Source organism: Nanorana parkeri, unplaced genomic scaffold (genome assembly GCF_000935625.1).
Source record: "Nanorana parkeri isolate BGI_ZX_2015 unplaced genomic scaffold, ASM93562v1 scaffold489, whole genome shotgun sequence".
NCBI classification, from domain to species: domain Eukaryota; kingdom Metazoa; phylum Chordata; class Amphibia; order Anura; family Dicroglossidae; genus Nanorana; species Nanorana parkeri.
In genome coordinates this window covers 1040734-1058767 of record NW_017306757.1, presented here as the reverse complement: position 1 = coordinate 1058767, position 18034 = coordinate 1040734, and the positions used below count along the sequence as shown (strand labels likewise).

The 18034-nt window shown below is 40.6% G+C and overlaps 1 protein-coding gene across 1 annotated transcript in view; it reads left to right on the top strand.

The window, feature by feature from the left end:
• LOC108790634 (tyrosine-protein phosphatase non-receptor type 11-like) overlaps positions 1–18034 on the top strand; it is a 123401-nt gene that overhangs the window by 74292 nt on the left and 31075 nt on the right. The window contains exon 3 of the mRNA XM_018560941.1: positions 15840–16034. Coding sequence (XP_018416443.1) covers positions 15840–16034 — 195 coding nt within the window. The remainder of the gene's footprint in view (positions 1–15839; positions 16035–18034) is intronic.

Here is an 18034-nt window from a genome sequence, read left to right as displayed (position 1 = left end):
TTAAAAAGCTGGTTGCAGATTAAATGGTAAGTTTAATTTCTAAGAACATGCAAATACAGAAGAGCTTGTGTAACAATCTTGTGGTATGCCAGTTTTTGCATTAGTTTTTCTTTAAATCTAATACTTAGCGGACATGGAACCATTGTAGAGCAGGAGGACTATATGATTGTACACACAAATGTCAATGACCTACATGTCCACCACCCTCACATCTCTATGAAAAACGTAGATTAAATTTTTCGATTAATAGCATGCCATCATTGTCCCTGTAACTCCCCCCCCCCCCCCCCACACACACACACACCCCCCTTACACACCCCTTACCCACACATAGGTCCTTGTACTTGACGACTCCAGCAACAGCTGTGGCCTCCCGGAAGGTACAAATGCTAAGTTACCCCTACCTGCACACTTTATCATTCCTTAGACCTACATAAGAAGTACCCGTACTGCAGCAGCAACATCCATTTCAAGACTGAGTAAGAAGAGAAAAAGGTACTTTTCCCTATACTAGGACTCGTATGTGGTTGCATGGCATTGGCTTATATCACAATGTTATGAGGAAGTGCTAAAACGACTTTTGCTGATCTATAGACAAATGAGAGCCAAGACATCAGTGGATGTAATCATGGCCTCCTTATAGGCCTCTGTTACTGTGTTTTCCCCAAAAAATTTTTCCAACAATCTAATAGAACAAATTTACTGCTTAAGAGACTTCTAGTTTATTAAATAAATAACAATATGGGTTGGTTGCATTGGTGCTAAAATGGCTTTTAAGGTTTTCGAGAGGCATGTTTTTTTTTTGTGTTGCCTCTGTTTCGGCAGCTTCCTAAATGAGTATTAAAGAAAGCATTTTGTATATCCGGTTGACTCATCCGTAGCCCTTTTCACCGATTTTCCTTTTACAAGATTTTATTGCCGTCTGTCTTTGCTAGGGGACATTCACTCTCTCTTTTCTTTGAGTAATGATCAAAACGTTAGAAAGAAATCTTCGTTGTAGTGACAACGAAGGGGACATGTACCCTCACTTTTGAAAGATTCGCTCACATTTCTTGGTGTGTCTACAGAGCAGCCAGTAAAGAAACATCTCTCCAATGGCAAACCAACATCCAGAAAAAAAAATCTGACCTGGGATTTGCTTATACAAATTTTAGCTCTGTTCCAGATCTAGAAATTCAATTCCAGCTCCATAGTTTTATCTAAAATAATGATGAGCTCTGCTGCGGTTCCAGGCTAAAGGGTCTTGGCAACCCTAAGGGCTTATTCACACCATGTCCGGATCATGTCCAGACTAGAACAGTTTGTTCCTGGACCAAAAAAGCATCCCAATGTACCCTATGGTATTTCTGGGCTCTGTTCACACCAGCGCAGTCCATTCCAGAACTGGAACACATGGAAAGGCAGCAAAAATGCATACAAACGCACTGGATTACACCTGAAATCCCATTTTAAGCTTAAAAAAACCGTACTGGAATGCGGCAAAATCACAGGAAAAATGCACTGCACTGCGTTTGCAGATCTGGTCTTAACATGGTATGAACACAGCCTAAAGCTTATTCACTATATATTGCCAGGGAGAATCCACTGAACTGCACATGATGATGATGGGTCCCCATCATAGTCCTGAACAGTAGCTAAAATATGGTGAATCCCTTTCAGGTGCAATTGCTCTTTAGGGTCCATTACAGAATGTGAGATTCACTCCTGCACAAAGCTGACTTCTAAAAAAAATCCCACTGAAGAAGCTATAATGAACAATTAGTCATTTATAATGCAATCAATAATTATGACTTGTTCTATGTTGTTCAATATAAAACAATTGCTTGCATACAGCACGACTTCAAATCTTATTATAATGTGAAGTATATGAAGCTTTGTGAAGTGCCAGATTACCGTCATAGTTATCAGTGATATTACCGATACATTGAAGTTTGTTAACATACCTCTCTGTACCGTACTTGTTGTGAAAGAACATTTTTTTAAGTACATGTTAAAACAAAAACAAAATTAGACTTAAAAGGGTTACACTTCGCATGCTTGAAGTATTAACTGAAACAGGAAAACCACCCACGTGTATGCATGCAAGACTGCACAAAGGGATTTTGTTTGTATAACGGAGCAGAGTGGAAATTTATCAACGAAAAAAAAAATCAGCAAAAATCATTTTTCATTTCCTGTAAGCACCTGGGCCCACAAAAGTCTGCACCAGAGATATGCGTGTGACATCTAAAGGCAGTTGTGTAAATTGTGTTTTGTTTTTTATGCATTATCTTTATTATTTAGGCATATATCAGCACAGTGAGCGATCTTCCATATTTGTGCACAAGGTATTTAACATGTACATTTTAATTACAATGCAAAAACGTAACCAGCCCAAGGGTAGCAAGGGTAATGACAGAAAGCTACGTGCTGAAGGGGGGCTGATATGGGGTCTTCATGTCTATCCAGTTTAAATTAGTTTTGCCTTTCTAATAAAGTCGTCAGCAGACACACAGGTCTTTGTACACAGAGCTTTATCAAAGAAAATGGCAATCACAACCAATTAGACTTGCATGCTCCCATGGCTAGCGTGTGATTGGCTAGCAGAGATGAGTAATTAGTATGCACATCTAAGAAGACACCAGGGATGCTTTCTTTAATTTAGCACTGGATCGTGTTGTTGCCTGCTAGCTGCATAGAAATGATTATAGAGCTACAATCATGTTTTAATGAGGATTATAATGCCAACATGGAATTTACCAGGTAGATAAAGAAACATAAGGCCATCACACAAATAAAACTCTACATTTTAAACCTGTACATGATTTAGCAAACAGTAAATTGACTTTGCTGGACCACTAGCTACTTTGTACTCCAGATCACCTCCTCACCTTCTAGGATGCAGATCAGGCACGTTCCATAAACTGCAATGACAGGTGAGCTGACAGGCTACTATGGCTGGCCGGTCTATTACCTACGCATGCACAGTGGAACCGCTCCCTGACTAGGACCAGAAGTCTATATACTCCTAAAACGTATTTTAAATAAATAGATGAATATGATGGTCTAAATATTGAGCGTTAACCTCATTACAGGCTGATGCAAATTTAGCAATGGCACCCTATCCTTTTTGGGCAAGTCCATCCTTACTTTAATGTGTTCATCTCATTATGCAGCAAATACGGAATGGATGTGTTGTGAGGCGGAGTTGCACAAGGGAACTGTAGGCCCAATGCATGGATGCTTTCCCTGTGTCCCTTGAACCTGGTGATCTGATGTCACTTGGCCAAAAGTGGAGACCCCCATGAGCAGTCTCCCCTTTGCCCGTATTATAGCCTCCCTGTGCAGCTCCACCATCAGCCACATCTCCTCCATATACTCTTCATCATGAGGAGCTCACAAGGGACAGTAAAGATGAAGTAGGATCACACATGGGCCCCAGTGGAGCAGGGGCTCAGTCACATCTGCACCTGCTGTTACCCTGCTTTTTAAAGAATAAATTATTTGTTAACCCTTGCAGTGCAGGAGTAGGTTCATTGTTCATGTTTGTCTAGGGCTGAAAATAGTTAAACTCACCTGATCCTCCGAGCCAACTTTCTCTTAGACTGATCCCTGAAGCGTCACTTCCCCTCCGCTGCAGCGATCTAAGGTCCCTGAGTCATCACGTTCTATATACAGTGTATAGGGGATAAGGATGCTTATGGACATACCATTGCTGCAGAGGTGGAGAAAGGCTTCAGGGAGTGCTGTGACAGCTGGCCGGTTCCGAGAATCGGGTGAGTATGTAACTTTATTTTCTTCCCTAGACCAAAACAAGCACTTAACTAAAAATGTCCCCAGCGTTCTGCATTAAGACACTGACACTTTAGATCTACATATGTATAATTTAGCTTCTCCCCTGAATGTGTTCCAAGCTTTATAACCTCCTCCCACCACAATGGTGCGGCGGTTCCAGTGCTTCCCGATCTTCTGTTTCTCGCAATAGCCAATCGCAACACTGAGTAAGATAAATGTACATAAAAGTATTAAGCTGTTGTCAGCAACTCTATCTTAACTTTTCCAGCTGTTCTGCCTGTGAGAAAGATCAGAATTTGTTATACTGAACTGTAACAAGTATTAGACACAGCATACATTGTATTAAACCAGACATGCAGGAGAAACTGAAGCCCCAGATATTTAAATATCCGTGGAATATTATAGTCTAACTTTAATGTGAATTCTACATCAGCCTGAGGCTGGGTCACACTCCTATGACCACTGACGGCACATTGGCCGCTAGGCAATTGTATTAGCATCACAGATACCTTGTGATCAACTCCTTGGCATCAGGTGTGATGAGCCGAGGTAAAGTTTTAGGTCACTCACCTAATCCTCAATGCTGTGTGGTGGTGACCGCTCTCTACCCCTCTACTCTGGCGGTCAAATGTCCCTCGGCTTCCTCACGTCCAGTGCAACCGAGTGATGATGTCATGGGTCCTTAGACTGCTGGAGCCTGGAGAAGAAAATGCTGTGGAGGCTGGTCTAAAAGCCAAGCGGGACTGAGGATCAGTTAAATACATCTTCTTTACTTTAGCCCCCTCAACCAGAATGAGCAGTTAACCCTTGCAGTGCGATGGTAGTCCCACTGCAAGGGTTAATTTTTAAATTTTCTGGCTTTTTAAGGGCTTGTTCACACCATTTCCACATCGCTTCTGGATGCATTTACGCATATGGTTTTATGCGCTTTTTTGATGCATTACAGGGTGTTTCTTCTTTAAATTGGGTTTGCTTGGGTTTAAGCACGTTCTAGTGCTTTTACATGCGTTTTTGTGTGTTCCGGTGTGAAAAAATGCTGCTGTACTGTTTTTTAAAAGATCTGGAACTGAACGCAATGGTGGGAACTACTCATTTAAAATCATTGGAACTACTGTGTACGCGTTTTTGGTGCAGATAAAAAACACACCAGTATGGTGATGGTGAGAAACGGTCCTAAAGTTTTTTTTCTTTTTTGGTTACAGTCCCACCTCTATCTAAAACAAAATAAAAGAGTTTACCCACAGTTGGGTTTTCACTTTTAATTATATAATAAAAGCTAAAAAAAAATATATATATATTCATTTTTCACTACAAGTCTTCTTTAAATTGTTTAACAGAATTGTAAAATCTTCCTGTCCCTACCTGGTAAAAAGGAAAAAACTTCCTTCCCCTTATATATATTTGCAATGCTTTTATTTGTTTTTGGGGTTTTTTAAGAGTTTGTTTTAATTGCAAATGCCTTTGCTAGCTTTAATTTTTTTATGAAGGTTAATGGCTGTGCTTGAGGGAAGCTGGATGTTAGGTAAACAATTCACTAGGGTTTGTAAATATTTGGAATTGATTACCACTAAACGGAAACTCCAGTTAAACCCTTTTATTTTTTGGTTGTGCGTCAAGAAATGGTTAGAGCCTGTTAGGTTTTTATTGCTGTCCCCACTGGGGAGATGTCTCCTCATATCCTGCCCAGTGACATCACAGGACATCAGAAGCAATTCCCAGCTTTGTTAGCTGTCCCCACTAAAACAAAATTCCACACTTCTTGCCCTGTAGACGTTTGTATGCCCCCTCACTTTCACCCAGGTACAGGAAGTGAAAAGAAATCTCCACAGACGGTAAGTAAAATCTTAGATTAATTATACTTCATCCTTGTTCTATTAAGAAAAAAAAAAGTTTTACTTGGTGTGCCAATTTAGGTTTTAATCAACCCCCGTCTACCTCCATCTTATATAGTGACAGGATGCCAGACGTGTCAGATAATATTAGACTGAGGGTTGCCAGACATGTCAGCTGGTGCTGGATACAAGGTTGCCAGACATGTCAGCTGTTATTAGATCACTTATACAAATTATCTAACACCTGGATCACTCTCTCCTGATCTCTGTAACTGGTAGACTTAACCAAGAGTATTTTTGACTTTGTCTCCTCAGGACAAACATGGCAGCTACTGCTACTGACTTGGTATTCAAGCTGCAAGCTCTGGCACTGCCATATTGATGCTTTGCTTTATTACCTAGTAACTCACTGACCTCAAACTGGTATGTGTATGTCAACTGTCCCAGCTCCTTACTGGCTGCATGCTTGTTCTGGGGTAGAGTCTTACAAAGCATTGACGCTAGGATCCAGACAACAACTGGGTGAAGCACCAAAGAAAAAAAACATTGACGAAGTTTCATTTCTCTCCTGCCAGGTTCCATTTAAGCAGAAAAAGTAACCGTTACTTTTAAAAATGACCTAGTTTTTTGTCCATTAAAAAAGCTTCTATGAAAAACCTAAAGCATACCTAAAAGGAAACAACATCTCAGTCATACTGCCAAAACCCTTTCCTGAGCAGTGGTTATGTCTGGATGTCCAAATCACAATTATTAATGTTAGTATATATCGTATAACTTGAAAATATCCCTTTGACTAATTTGCTTACCTTTTAATTATTGAAAATGGTTTTGAAAAGGCTTTTTTTTAAATAATATTTTAATAAATACCCTGCTCAAATTTAATACAATAGGCTGACAGATGGCATGCCCAGAAAAAGCCTTCCACCAAAACTCTGTGGCCATGGCCAGGCGAGGAAGGCATTATCCTAAGAAACAACCAAGAAGCCATGAATCTGTAGGAGCTGTAGGAGTGATCAACAGCTGCGATGAAGAATATTGTTAATGGGACATATATATAATGTCATTGACCCTATAGAGAGCCTAATTAAGCAATACAACGGTGCCTAAACGCATGTGAGACTGACTGGAGACAGATGGGTGTAGCACAAAAAACAGCATTAGTCAGGATTTCCTCCTCAGGAGGTAGACTAAAGCAGGAGCAGCATATGTGTACAGACACACAAGGAGCGTGTCCTAGAGAGGCACTCTGATCAGCCCAGGCTAACCAAGACCAATGGTCTAAGCAGACTAAATCAGACTGCAAGCTGAATATTTTTCTTGTATTTGTGGGACACTGAAAACAAAAAAACTGAACAAATCTTGCAAGGGGAATGCCTTTTAAGAGGCTTTGGGCTTCATTGATGAATTCATGTGGCCAGGAGAACTAAAATAGGCTATGTGGAGAGTGCCTGTGTATATTTAAAACCTGCAATTCTAGATAGCCTTTTGTGAATAAAACATAGATAGATAGATATTTATTAGTGGACATGTGCAAAAAGGTTCTCCTTGCTATTCTAAATACACCATCATTAAAGCAGGTGGTGGCTTCATCTAAGGCTGGGTTCACACCTAGGCGTACGGAATATGCGCGTTTGCCGCGCGTTTCGTGCCGCACGTTTTTACCGCGAATTGCAGTAAAAACCTTGTGACAAACACGCATTTTCGAGGGCTATCCGGCTGTATCCTAATGGATACGCGCAGAAAATACGCCCCAAAGAAGCTCCTGTACTTCGGGCGTTTTGCAGCGTGTTCCTACGCGCTGTAAAACGCCCAGGTGGGTACCATGCCCATAGGCAATCATCGGTTTTCACATGTTGAGCTTTTTACAGCGTGTAGGAACACGCTGTAAAACGCCCAGGTGTGAGCCAGGCCTTAAGGAGGGACTTGAAAACGGGACATAATTAGGAGCACTATAGGGAAGTCCAAGAAGAAACCAATTTAGGTCTCAAGAGATCTGGTACATGGAAGCAGTTCCACTTTCCACCAGGATGATAACAAAAACACTCAGCCAAAGACACACTGCAGTAGGTTAAATCCAGGAGGTCCTAGAAAAGCCCACACCAGCCCAGACTTCTATCGCTTTAGGAATCTGTGGCTAGCCTTGACCATTACTGATAACCAACATCCCATTCCAATCTGACAAGATCAAAGGAACTGCCAAGCAGAATAGGTAGACTTTATATTTCAGACACGCAATACTGGTAGACATTTAACCCTTGCCAATATCACTACATCCAAAGATGATTTTACCAAGTGCTGGCCTTGTAACCAACAAATTTCTGCTTTTTGCATTAACTTTTGTATCACAATGAAAAATACTACACACTTTCTAAGCGTTAAATAGGTTCTATTAATCAAATTGTAAAAAAACTAAATCCATTTTTAATTCCAAGTTGTAGCACTAGTCCATGGGGTTGATTACTTATGCAAAGCGCTGTATATAAAATGTTCTTAGATGAAACTACAGAGGATTAAGTACATGGCACCAGGCACAGAGCTATTTTGATGCCTGCAGCTCCCATCTGTTTGGCAGATAGAGCAGAGCGATGGTGATTCAGCACAGCACCACGCTCCTTCCACCACCACCCCTGTGTTCACTGCTTGGGATGGTGTTGCCAGAGGGTTTTGGCATGAAGAGAATTCCTCTTTGTGCCCAGACAAAAGCTGTAATTGTGGAGGAATCTGACATTCGCAGACAGTTGCTTTAGTGATGAAGGGGTTAAGGGCACAAAGGGGAAATGGCAACACAGGGGAAGCTTTGTGTGATATCTTGATTTGAAAGCTGCAGCGATGCTCAAACAGCTTGTAATACAGGTCTAACAGTCGGAAAACTTCTCACTGGCTGTCACTATTGGGATTCCATGGTTTCCTTCATGAGTCTTAAACAGCAAGTTAAAACAAAAAACTTTTGGTATACTACATGTTTAACAGTTCGCATGAGTTCACATCTATGCGTCTGCATTACCTGCATTTTTTTAAATTGGGCTGGGTAGGTGCGTTGTCATGTGTTGACAGGTGTGGCCATTTCATATTTTTTAACTAGATGGTCACTTGAAACTGGAAAACAATCGGCTTGCTGTGGACTGCTCAATTCCATGCAATTTGTTCAATCAAATGCTGATTGAAAGCTTTCAAATTTCCCAAGTGTATGTAAAAATAAAAAACAAAAAATCTGGATATGTAAATCAGAAAATAGGTCTGCTCCCACATACATATATCATTTGTGTAAGGTCCGCAAAAGCGTGATCTAAGTTGAGGTTAAAGAAAAAGTAGAACAAGTACAGGTGACGTGCTGGATTCATATATTAAGAAGATCGGTCAGAACATGATAAAGCACAATGATTCCAGAGAGGCTGCTCTCTACAAAAAGGGTGGTCATGCATACAAGGGAATCCTAGCAGCTGATTCACAGATGTTGGCTATACCCTATGCAGCAAGTAATTAATCCCTGGTGATTTTGTGCCAGTTTTTGAGTCCATAATACTACTTATCATGTTTCTGCCCTGAGGATGGGGAAGGACCCCCAAAAAGTGTGTGTATATATTTGTGTTAAAGTAAAATGTCCCCTTGCCAATTCAGAACAAAGTGATAGTGTCTGTGCAAAGTGGCATAGTCTTATGCTTAGGTAACATCGCTGCTCCTCCAGAGATACAGTACAGTAAGTGAGAGTTGGCACCTAGTGGTGTCTCACTTCCTCTGACCTGTCTTTCAGGGAAAACAGAGCATTCTATTATACAAATGCAACTTGCAATGCAGAGTCAGTGCTCTGGCTTACCCCTTCCTGCATTACTGCAAAACTACATTAAGGTAGAACTGAAGCCAACTGAAGTTTTTAGTTTTGGTTAGAGTAAGGGAAGGTTAGTCATCTGTGTCCGTTTGGGGAGATTTCCCTTCACTTCCTGAATGAAAGCCACAACAGGAAGTGAGAGAAATTCTCTCCAAAGAGAGAAATCCTGGTGGTCAGCAGGGTTACCAGAACTAGTGTCCTTATTGGAAGATGTCCCATCCCTATTGTTGTTCTGATGACAACTGACAATTTGGAATTTTCCTTCATTTTCGCTGATAAAGGTCACCAGGACAGATAGAGAGGGTGCATCTCCCTAATGACAGTGACAGCAAACCAAACCACTTAATAAAAAAAAAGTTTTGTCTTTAAGGTAAATGTCATAATAATGGCTCAAAACACAAGTGCCTTGCCCCTGGGGGGATGAGGGCCCTATCTTTTTCCGGGGGAAGACCATTAGGCACACCCTTTGTGCACTTTTTTTGTATGTGTTCACATGCACTTTTTTGGTCCACTTTTTAGGTGTGCGATGCAAGCACTGCGAGCTTAAAAAAAGAAAAAATCATGCCTCAAAATGTAATCTTGCTAAAAATACATCATTGTTTTCATTAAACATTTCCACAAGACTCGATAAATATCTGGAAATCTGGGACAGGCATGACAAAACGAGGCCTATACCATATTGATGAATACAACGAGCACCTATAAATTTATATTATGGGATGCAGCCTGTGCTCTGACATGCATTGATTTCTACCACCTAATATCAGCTTTTTTTAAATTCACAAATTAATAACACATTTCCATTCAAATCTCTCCACAGAAGAGAGATTTAAAACATCTCTTAAAGAAGAATGTTCTTAAAGACTCAATCTACATTTTTCCGGGATACCATCAAGTGTCAGGCTGACCATTTATATTACCAGTTGGTGCTCTGGTGGGCCTTTGGTCTAGGCGGGCCACCAAATTTGAACTTGCATAAAAAAAAGTCATTTAAACTGTAAGGATCCTTCATGATTACATAATGACTTGAAGGACAGCAACAGAAAGGGAACAAAATGCATTTTCATAACTTGCTTGATAAGCATGAACATACAAAATCATTTAAGAGGTTTCATAAATGTTTTTTTTTCTGTGATGGTGAATTATATCTTGGTTATTGGTTTGTGTTGTCTTTATTCTTAAAAAATAAAAAAAACAATACAGAGCAACAATGTCTATTGTGCCAGGTGAAACTGCACAACCTTGAGTTACTCTTATTTCATGCACTGTTGTAGAGAGAGGTTTCTCTGATACAGAAATGAATCAGTGAAAGATATAACCCGAGGCATATTACAAACCGGTTCGCTCACTTCTCAACAAAGAGATTAATATTTCATGTTGTATGCACATGCTTTTCTTCCGCAGTTCCAGAATTTAAAGCAGTCACATCAGGGTTTATAGAGTAAAACAAAACAGCTTGTTAGCAAGCAGGGATCATTTTCACTTTAAATAGCTGTGCCGGATGAAAAATGCATTGTGTTCTTAAGCATAGCTCTTGCCTACGTTGAGTTGAACGTTACTAGCAAGGATTTTTTTCAGTTAATATTCCTTTTAAAGTTAACCTGATTGTAATGTTTGATGCATTTTTCACATTCTTCATACTCGCTGTTCTACATTTTGTTTAATCTTATTTTGTAGATGGATTGGTGGGTTCTTCTGTACAGCAGACGGTGAAGTCGGCTTACTTGCCAGGCGACTGTTGTAAGAAGATCAATGACCAGATAAGCCACTTGGAGACTATATTATTTCCAATGAAAGGCTATTAGTTTAGCTATGCTAATGTGCTCAAGTCGAGTGAGGGGAGCTGCTAAAGAGGAACTCTTCCCCAAACATTAACTGTAGTTTTTAATGAATCAGGACAGAGTTTGGTCGCCTGAAAGGTTTTTATTGCCGTCAATGAGCAGTATAAATAAAAGTCATAATCCCCATATGCGCAACTGTTGCACTGCCCTACTAAGAGAAATGAACAGTTTGTGTATTGTGTATCTGTTTCCTGCACAATGCTGTATACATACTTGTAAGCGTCTTCTAAGCAAGTAAAACTTATTTCAGCATTCCTTAAGATCGCAGTGCTTCATCTAAACACACAACCAACAGATACTATATTTTAATAAATTCTTTATCTATTGACCAAAAGAAGCATTTGGGCGTAAGGAAGGATACAATAAATGCAATCCATTAAAGTGACATTAACTCTGCAGTTAAATCCTAAAAGTGCATTCAAGTACCCCAACTATTAACAAAATGTATCTTATTTGTGTATCACTCGGATGTAGATCCTCAAATCATCTCTGAATTGGTGCTGACACTGTCCTTCCTTCTGGAGTGTGGCTACTTTTGTTCTCCATGGTCCCTGTGTGTGTTGTAAAGTAGTCACCACTCCAAGCTCACTCCTATGATGGACTACAATGTCACATTTAATTTACTAATTTGTATTGAGATTGTAGTCCATCATGGGAGCGAGGTTGGAGTCATGGCTACTTTACAACACACACAGGGACCATGAGGAACAAAAGTAGTCACCCTCCAGAAGGAAGGACAGTGTCAGCACCAATTCAGAGATGATTTAAGGATTTGCAAAACAAATGTTGTACATATATGTTAAATATAATCAATATAAAACAATTAAAAAAATGTGTAAGCTTAAAAAAAGTCTTGTTGGACATTGATGGAGCGGCAGTAGTTCACCCCCTATGTTTACTCTGCTCTCTCCTCCTCTGCATTCTGTGCACCTGATTGGCTCTATGCTGCTTCTCCCTCTTCCAATCTGAGTGCTGCTGTACAGGGGATTGCTGGAGGCTGATTGAGCTTACACTAGCTGAATTTAAAAGCACATTTCAGTTTTTTTTTTTTAAATGAATATATAACTGCATCTGCCTGGTGTTCAGTCCTAAACCAAAACAGTTGCTTCTTGATCCTCTTAAGAACATTAGATACTAATTCTTCGCTGTACAAAACTGTTGTAAATAAGAGCTGTGGCGAAATAAAACATTTCCTGTGGTCAATTATGGTTTATAGATATGGATGTATTAATAATTAATACCTCTCTGCTATGGATGGGTTGCAGATGCACCTAGTATTCCTTCATAGCTTTTATGCTAGCAAAACAAAATATATAAATAAAGGTTTGCTCAGCTGCACAGGAAGCTGGTTTAACATTTCATAAAGTGTATTATATTTGAGAATGTCTTGCTGTTAAGTCTTGAATCGTGGTTGCTTCGGCTTTAGTGGGGAAATAAGTGAATGACTAAACCTCTGGGAATTTTCTTTTTTTACAGTTTTGTTTAAAAGAGAACTATGGTCTAACCTTTTTTGCCCATAGTTCTCTTCAGGGTCACAGGAGGACATATACTAATGTCCTCCAGTGACCCAAAACTCAGGATATAGCAGGCTATTGCCTGAATATGCTGGGAGCACAGAGCCTCGCCGCAGCCGGGACGGATCCTGATAATGTTGTCAAGATCCACCCCATTGGCTAGAGGTACAGCCAGCTGTGCCCGCCCCCTCCCCTGTCCGTTCCTCCAGTCAGCGTTAGAAAACCTGAAAGGGGAGGGGGTGAATACCTATGGGGAGTGGTGACTGACAATCACTGATCTCTGCAGGCAGAGGATCGGGAAGTGAGCGAGCGACGGTATGTGTTCCCTGAGTTGCCGACCAGTGACAGCTTCAGTCTCACAGTTTGGCTTGAATTATGGGGATGAGTGTATTTCACTCACCCCATAATTCTCCTTTAAGTTAAAACCTTTGTCGGAATTTTTTTTTTAATTTTGTTTGGACTGGGATCGGTTAGAACCCTCTTCAGATTTTTATTGCGATTTGTCTCCTTGCTGGGGATCTCTAATCATTTCCTACACCAGTGACAATGTTGTCGCCAGGACAGGAATTGAAGAGACAGAAGTAACAACCTGATAGACAGAAGTTTAAAGAGATCTATGAGGTTAACTTTTTAGGGTCACGGAAGGACATATACTAACTTCCTTCTGTGACCCAAAACTCAGTATATAGCAGGCTATTTCTATTGGCCATTATATGCTAAGTGCGCCACAGCCGAGACAGATCCCAACAATACTTTTAAGATCCAACTTGCTGGCTGCTTGACAGCGGGCTCTGCCTATCTAGAGGCAGAGCCTGCTGTGTCTGCCTCCAGTCAGTGCTGGAGGATCGGAGAGGGGGGATCTCTGCAGGGAACAGTGACTGACAGTCACCGCTCTCTGCAGGGAGATGATCAGGAAGTGAGCGAGCGGCAGTATGTTTTTGCTCACTTTACTAATTCACTCACCCCATAGTTCTCCTTTAATGATAGAAGTAAAAACCTGATAAAAATTGTAAACCTGCACAAATGTATCCAAAACAAGGGAGAAAAGAAAAGTTTAGCTGGAGTTGCGGTAAATGTCTATCTATCTCTATTTCTATATACCGTATTCATTCTCGCTCTCTAGCTCTCTCCCTCCTCCTCTCTCTCTCTCTCTCTCTCTCTCTCTCTCTCTCTCTCTCTCTCTCTTCTCCTCCTCCTCCTCCTCCTCCTCCCTCTCCTCCCTCTCTCTCTCTTAATGGCAGACAGCTTTTAATAAAAGAATATCTGATGATCTTGCCATGAAAAATCCTTGTTCAGGCACTTTCTTTATGGAGGGACTACTTGTGCTACTGGGCTGTCACCCTGTTTTACGCACCTCTGGTAGACTACAAGAGGCCAAGCCGACACACAGGGTAAGCATGGACCACTATTGTCATTATTAGTAAACCGGCTCAGCGGTATGATATACAGCAAAGACTGGAGTGACTGCATTTTAATGGGAAGTGGCTGAAATAGGCTGGAGGAGATCAGCAACACTGAAATGCATAAAGGGAACTGATACACAGTGCTTTACTAAAAAGGCATTGATACTTAGTACTTCACTGAACTAAAAGGCATTGATACTTAGTACTTTACGGAAGTAAATGTCATCCAGTCAGGGTATAGATCTTCTTCAGTACACACACATCCTTCTCATTATCACTAAACAAAATGATTTGGCCTCCCTACAGTCTTCTATCAGACCTCTGAATTGTCTTGTCAGTTAATTTGAGTTCTCAAGTTACAGGTAATATAGAGGGAAATAAGTACAAGGGTTAATATTGTAGGTGTGTGTTTTTGATTGCAGCATCTCCTCTGCCAAGGGCTTCTTGTGCAGACAGCTGGAGTGTAATGCTGGCCACACACCGTTTGAAATTGTTCGCCGGAGCATTCGATCTCATCACCATTGAGTCAATTAATTGCATTCAAAAGCCCTTCAAAATGTCATCCAGACTGGCTACCTGAATAGAATCACAAACATATTAACAGGTTTCTTTTGTGTTTTTTTTCCAAATAAAAATCACTTTCACAGTCAGAATTTCATTTGTTCAGATAAGAAACAAGAATAATTTTCCAACCTGCTCCTTTTGATTTTCTGGCTACTAAGGCTGAAAATGAACATTGACTAGATCCCACATTAGAAAATGGAATGACCCTTCCAAAAACGAAAATTTAGAACCTAAACGCTACTGGTGTATGGCCAGCTAAATACTAAAAGATGAATTATTAATAAGTACTTTAATACTTTACAAAGACAGAGAGGCCAACCAGTAGGAGGTCCAAAAGGATATTTTCTTCCCACTTGCTGCCATATTTAACTGTGATTTTTATATTTCCCAAGTGGAAGTCTAGATGGCAAAAAATATACCATTGCATGCTTCATGTACATTGCCTGGCCAAAAAAAAGGTCACCACCTGGATTTAGCTAAGCAAATAGGTCAGAGCCTTCCATTGGATAAGTGTTATGATCTGGGATTGCTACAGTTGGTCAGGTTTAGGTTCAGCAATGTTATGTCCCTTAAAAATGAGGTCAGCTGCCTATCTGAATATACAGAATGACCAGGTTTTTTTCATCAATGGCTTTTTTCTTCCCCGATGGCACATTGGGCATATTCCAAGACGCAATGCCAGGATTCATTGGGCTCAGATTGTAAAAGAGTGGTTCAGGGAACATGAGGCATCATTTTCACCCATGTATTGGCCACCAGAGAGACCAGACCTTAACCCCATTGAGAATCTTTGGGATGTGGTGGAGAAGACTTTCCACAGTGGTTTAACTCGCCCATCATCACTACAAGATCTTGGTGAAAAATGAAAGCAACTCTGGGCGGAAATAAATGTTGTGACATTGCATAAGCTTATGGTGAATGTGTGCCGTAATCAAAGCTAAAGGCGGTCCAACTAAATATTGGAGTGTGTTACCTTTTTTTTGGGGGGGGGGGGGGGGGGAGACAATGTATATACTGGTACTTTATTGAAGTGATAGCTCTTATAGATAGACTGCCATCTGATAATTGCTCCTTTATTTCTGCAGGCGGCACAGTGAAGTCACACACATCAAAATCCAAAACACGGGGGATTTCTATGATCTGTACGGTGGAGAGACATTTGCCACATTGGCTGAACTGGTGCAGTATTACACGGAGCAGCAGGGTCTACTGAGAGAGAAAAACGGAGATGTGATCGAGCTCAAGTATCCGCTGAACTCCCAGGATCCTACTTCAGAAAGGTGAGTGCATGGAATGAAACACGGGTCTATCTACGAGATCCTTCTCCACCGCACCACTGCCATCTACTGCATTCCTTTGGTATTTATTATTGTTTTTGTTTTGTTATCTCGGGGCTAGGTGATATCTGCATTAATATTTACCCATTCACTGGAGAATTCCTTGTTTTAACCATCTGGAACTGAAACCTTCGTTGTTGAGACTTCCCTCTAGCTGTGCCACAAGCATCTGAGTCAAAGTCGAAGGAAGAACTGCTTGTGCCAGCATTTCATCTGATAACAATTTCTGATGACGTCTGGCATACTCATTAGGGTTGAATTCATAAAGGAATAGAGACAGAAGTGTATGTTCACCGAGCATGGTAAATATTAAAAAGCTGTGTTCATGATTGGGTATTCAAAGTGAACATGGGTTTATCTTGTTTACTATCATTCAGTTTGCAAAGTATACCTACAATGTTCACAGTGAACATACAATTTTCAAAGTCAACAGTCTCTCTTTAGGAAAGAGGCTAGAACCCCCGTCTGTTTATTTCTCAGTAGATGTAGGAATTAAAGTGCCACTCCAATTACAATATTCCAGATACAATTTTATTCTAGTCTATTTCAGCCTAAACTGTGATTTTAGATGTGGTTGGTTGCTGACCTGCTGAATCCAATACTGATTGCTTATTTTTCTGGGATACTCTATTAGAGAAGGTGGCGCCTCTAGATTTCTCAGTTCTGCAGCTACTACAGAGCCACAGTGATGGAGTTGCACTTTTTTGATGTGTGCTTCATAATGTAAAATAAACCATAAACAAGGGAATCTGCATGACCTGAAAGGTCAAAAACTAAAAATCTGTATTTCTATATTGTATTTCCATAAGTTCTGTCCCACTCCTAATAACCATATCAATCTAGAAATTTGTAAACTTACTTTTTGAAGATGCCCATAGAATGTACTTCCTCAATGCAGTGACATAATTTCACTATTACTACAACTAAACGTCTGAACAATGTCAAATATTAATTGCTTGTTGGAAGCAATGCATGATGGGCTATGTAGTCTTGAGAAAAAGAGATTACATCACCCCAAGCAGCAGGGAAAGACATGCAAAGCACACTTAGAATCCAGGAAGTTGTTGAAAGTGATGGGCAGACGCAAGGCAGGTTTTTTTTTTTTTTTTCAAGCAAGCTTTGATTGCTTTATGAAAAAGAACTCTAGTATATATTCCTATTACAATGCTGATGTTATAACTGGACAGTATATGCTGGAACTATAGAGCCTACTGTGGGAAATTGCTGCATCCACCTAAAAACCCGACTGAGGTTCCCTTCTTTATGGAAAGCGAAAAACAAATGTTTTGTTGGGAGTCACACTTCCGGGAGCAAATTAATGCAGCTTAATAGACATGAATAAACAATTAAATGTATTTTATTTAAATGTAATGAATATTTTAATTTAGCTTGATATGACCCCCTTACTAACCCCTGCATAGCACTAAGAGCAGGAATAGAAGTCAATCATGCTACATGCAGATGGGCTGACACGGAACATGATGATGGCAGAAGAAAGCAGATTGACCAAAGAGATGACCTTATAAGAGGTCAGTAGTATGTAGCACACAGTGCAGAGGTCAGCAGTAACCCCCTCCCCCTGCACTGCAAGGGTTAACTGCTCATTTTGGTCCCCTGTCCCGAGGCGGTGAGAGCTCCACCCCTCTCTCCCTCCCAGCTGCGGTATGTACGTCGCCGTCCCTCAGGGTCCTAACTTCTGCAGCTGCATTAGAGGTGATGTTGTCGCAGGTCCTGAGACCGCAGGAGCCCAGGAAAGAAGAGAACAGTCTAGCAAGCAGGATGAAGGATCAGGTGAGTATATCCTCTTTATTTTGGTCCCTAAACCAAACAGGCACCTAACCCTGGGTGGCCCCACTGCAGATTTCTTCTTTATAAAATGCAAACCAATGCAACCACCACATCGAATGACTGACAAACTGCAATCATCTAATCATTTTTTTTGG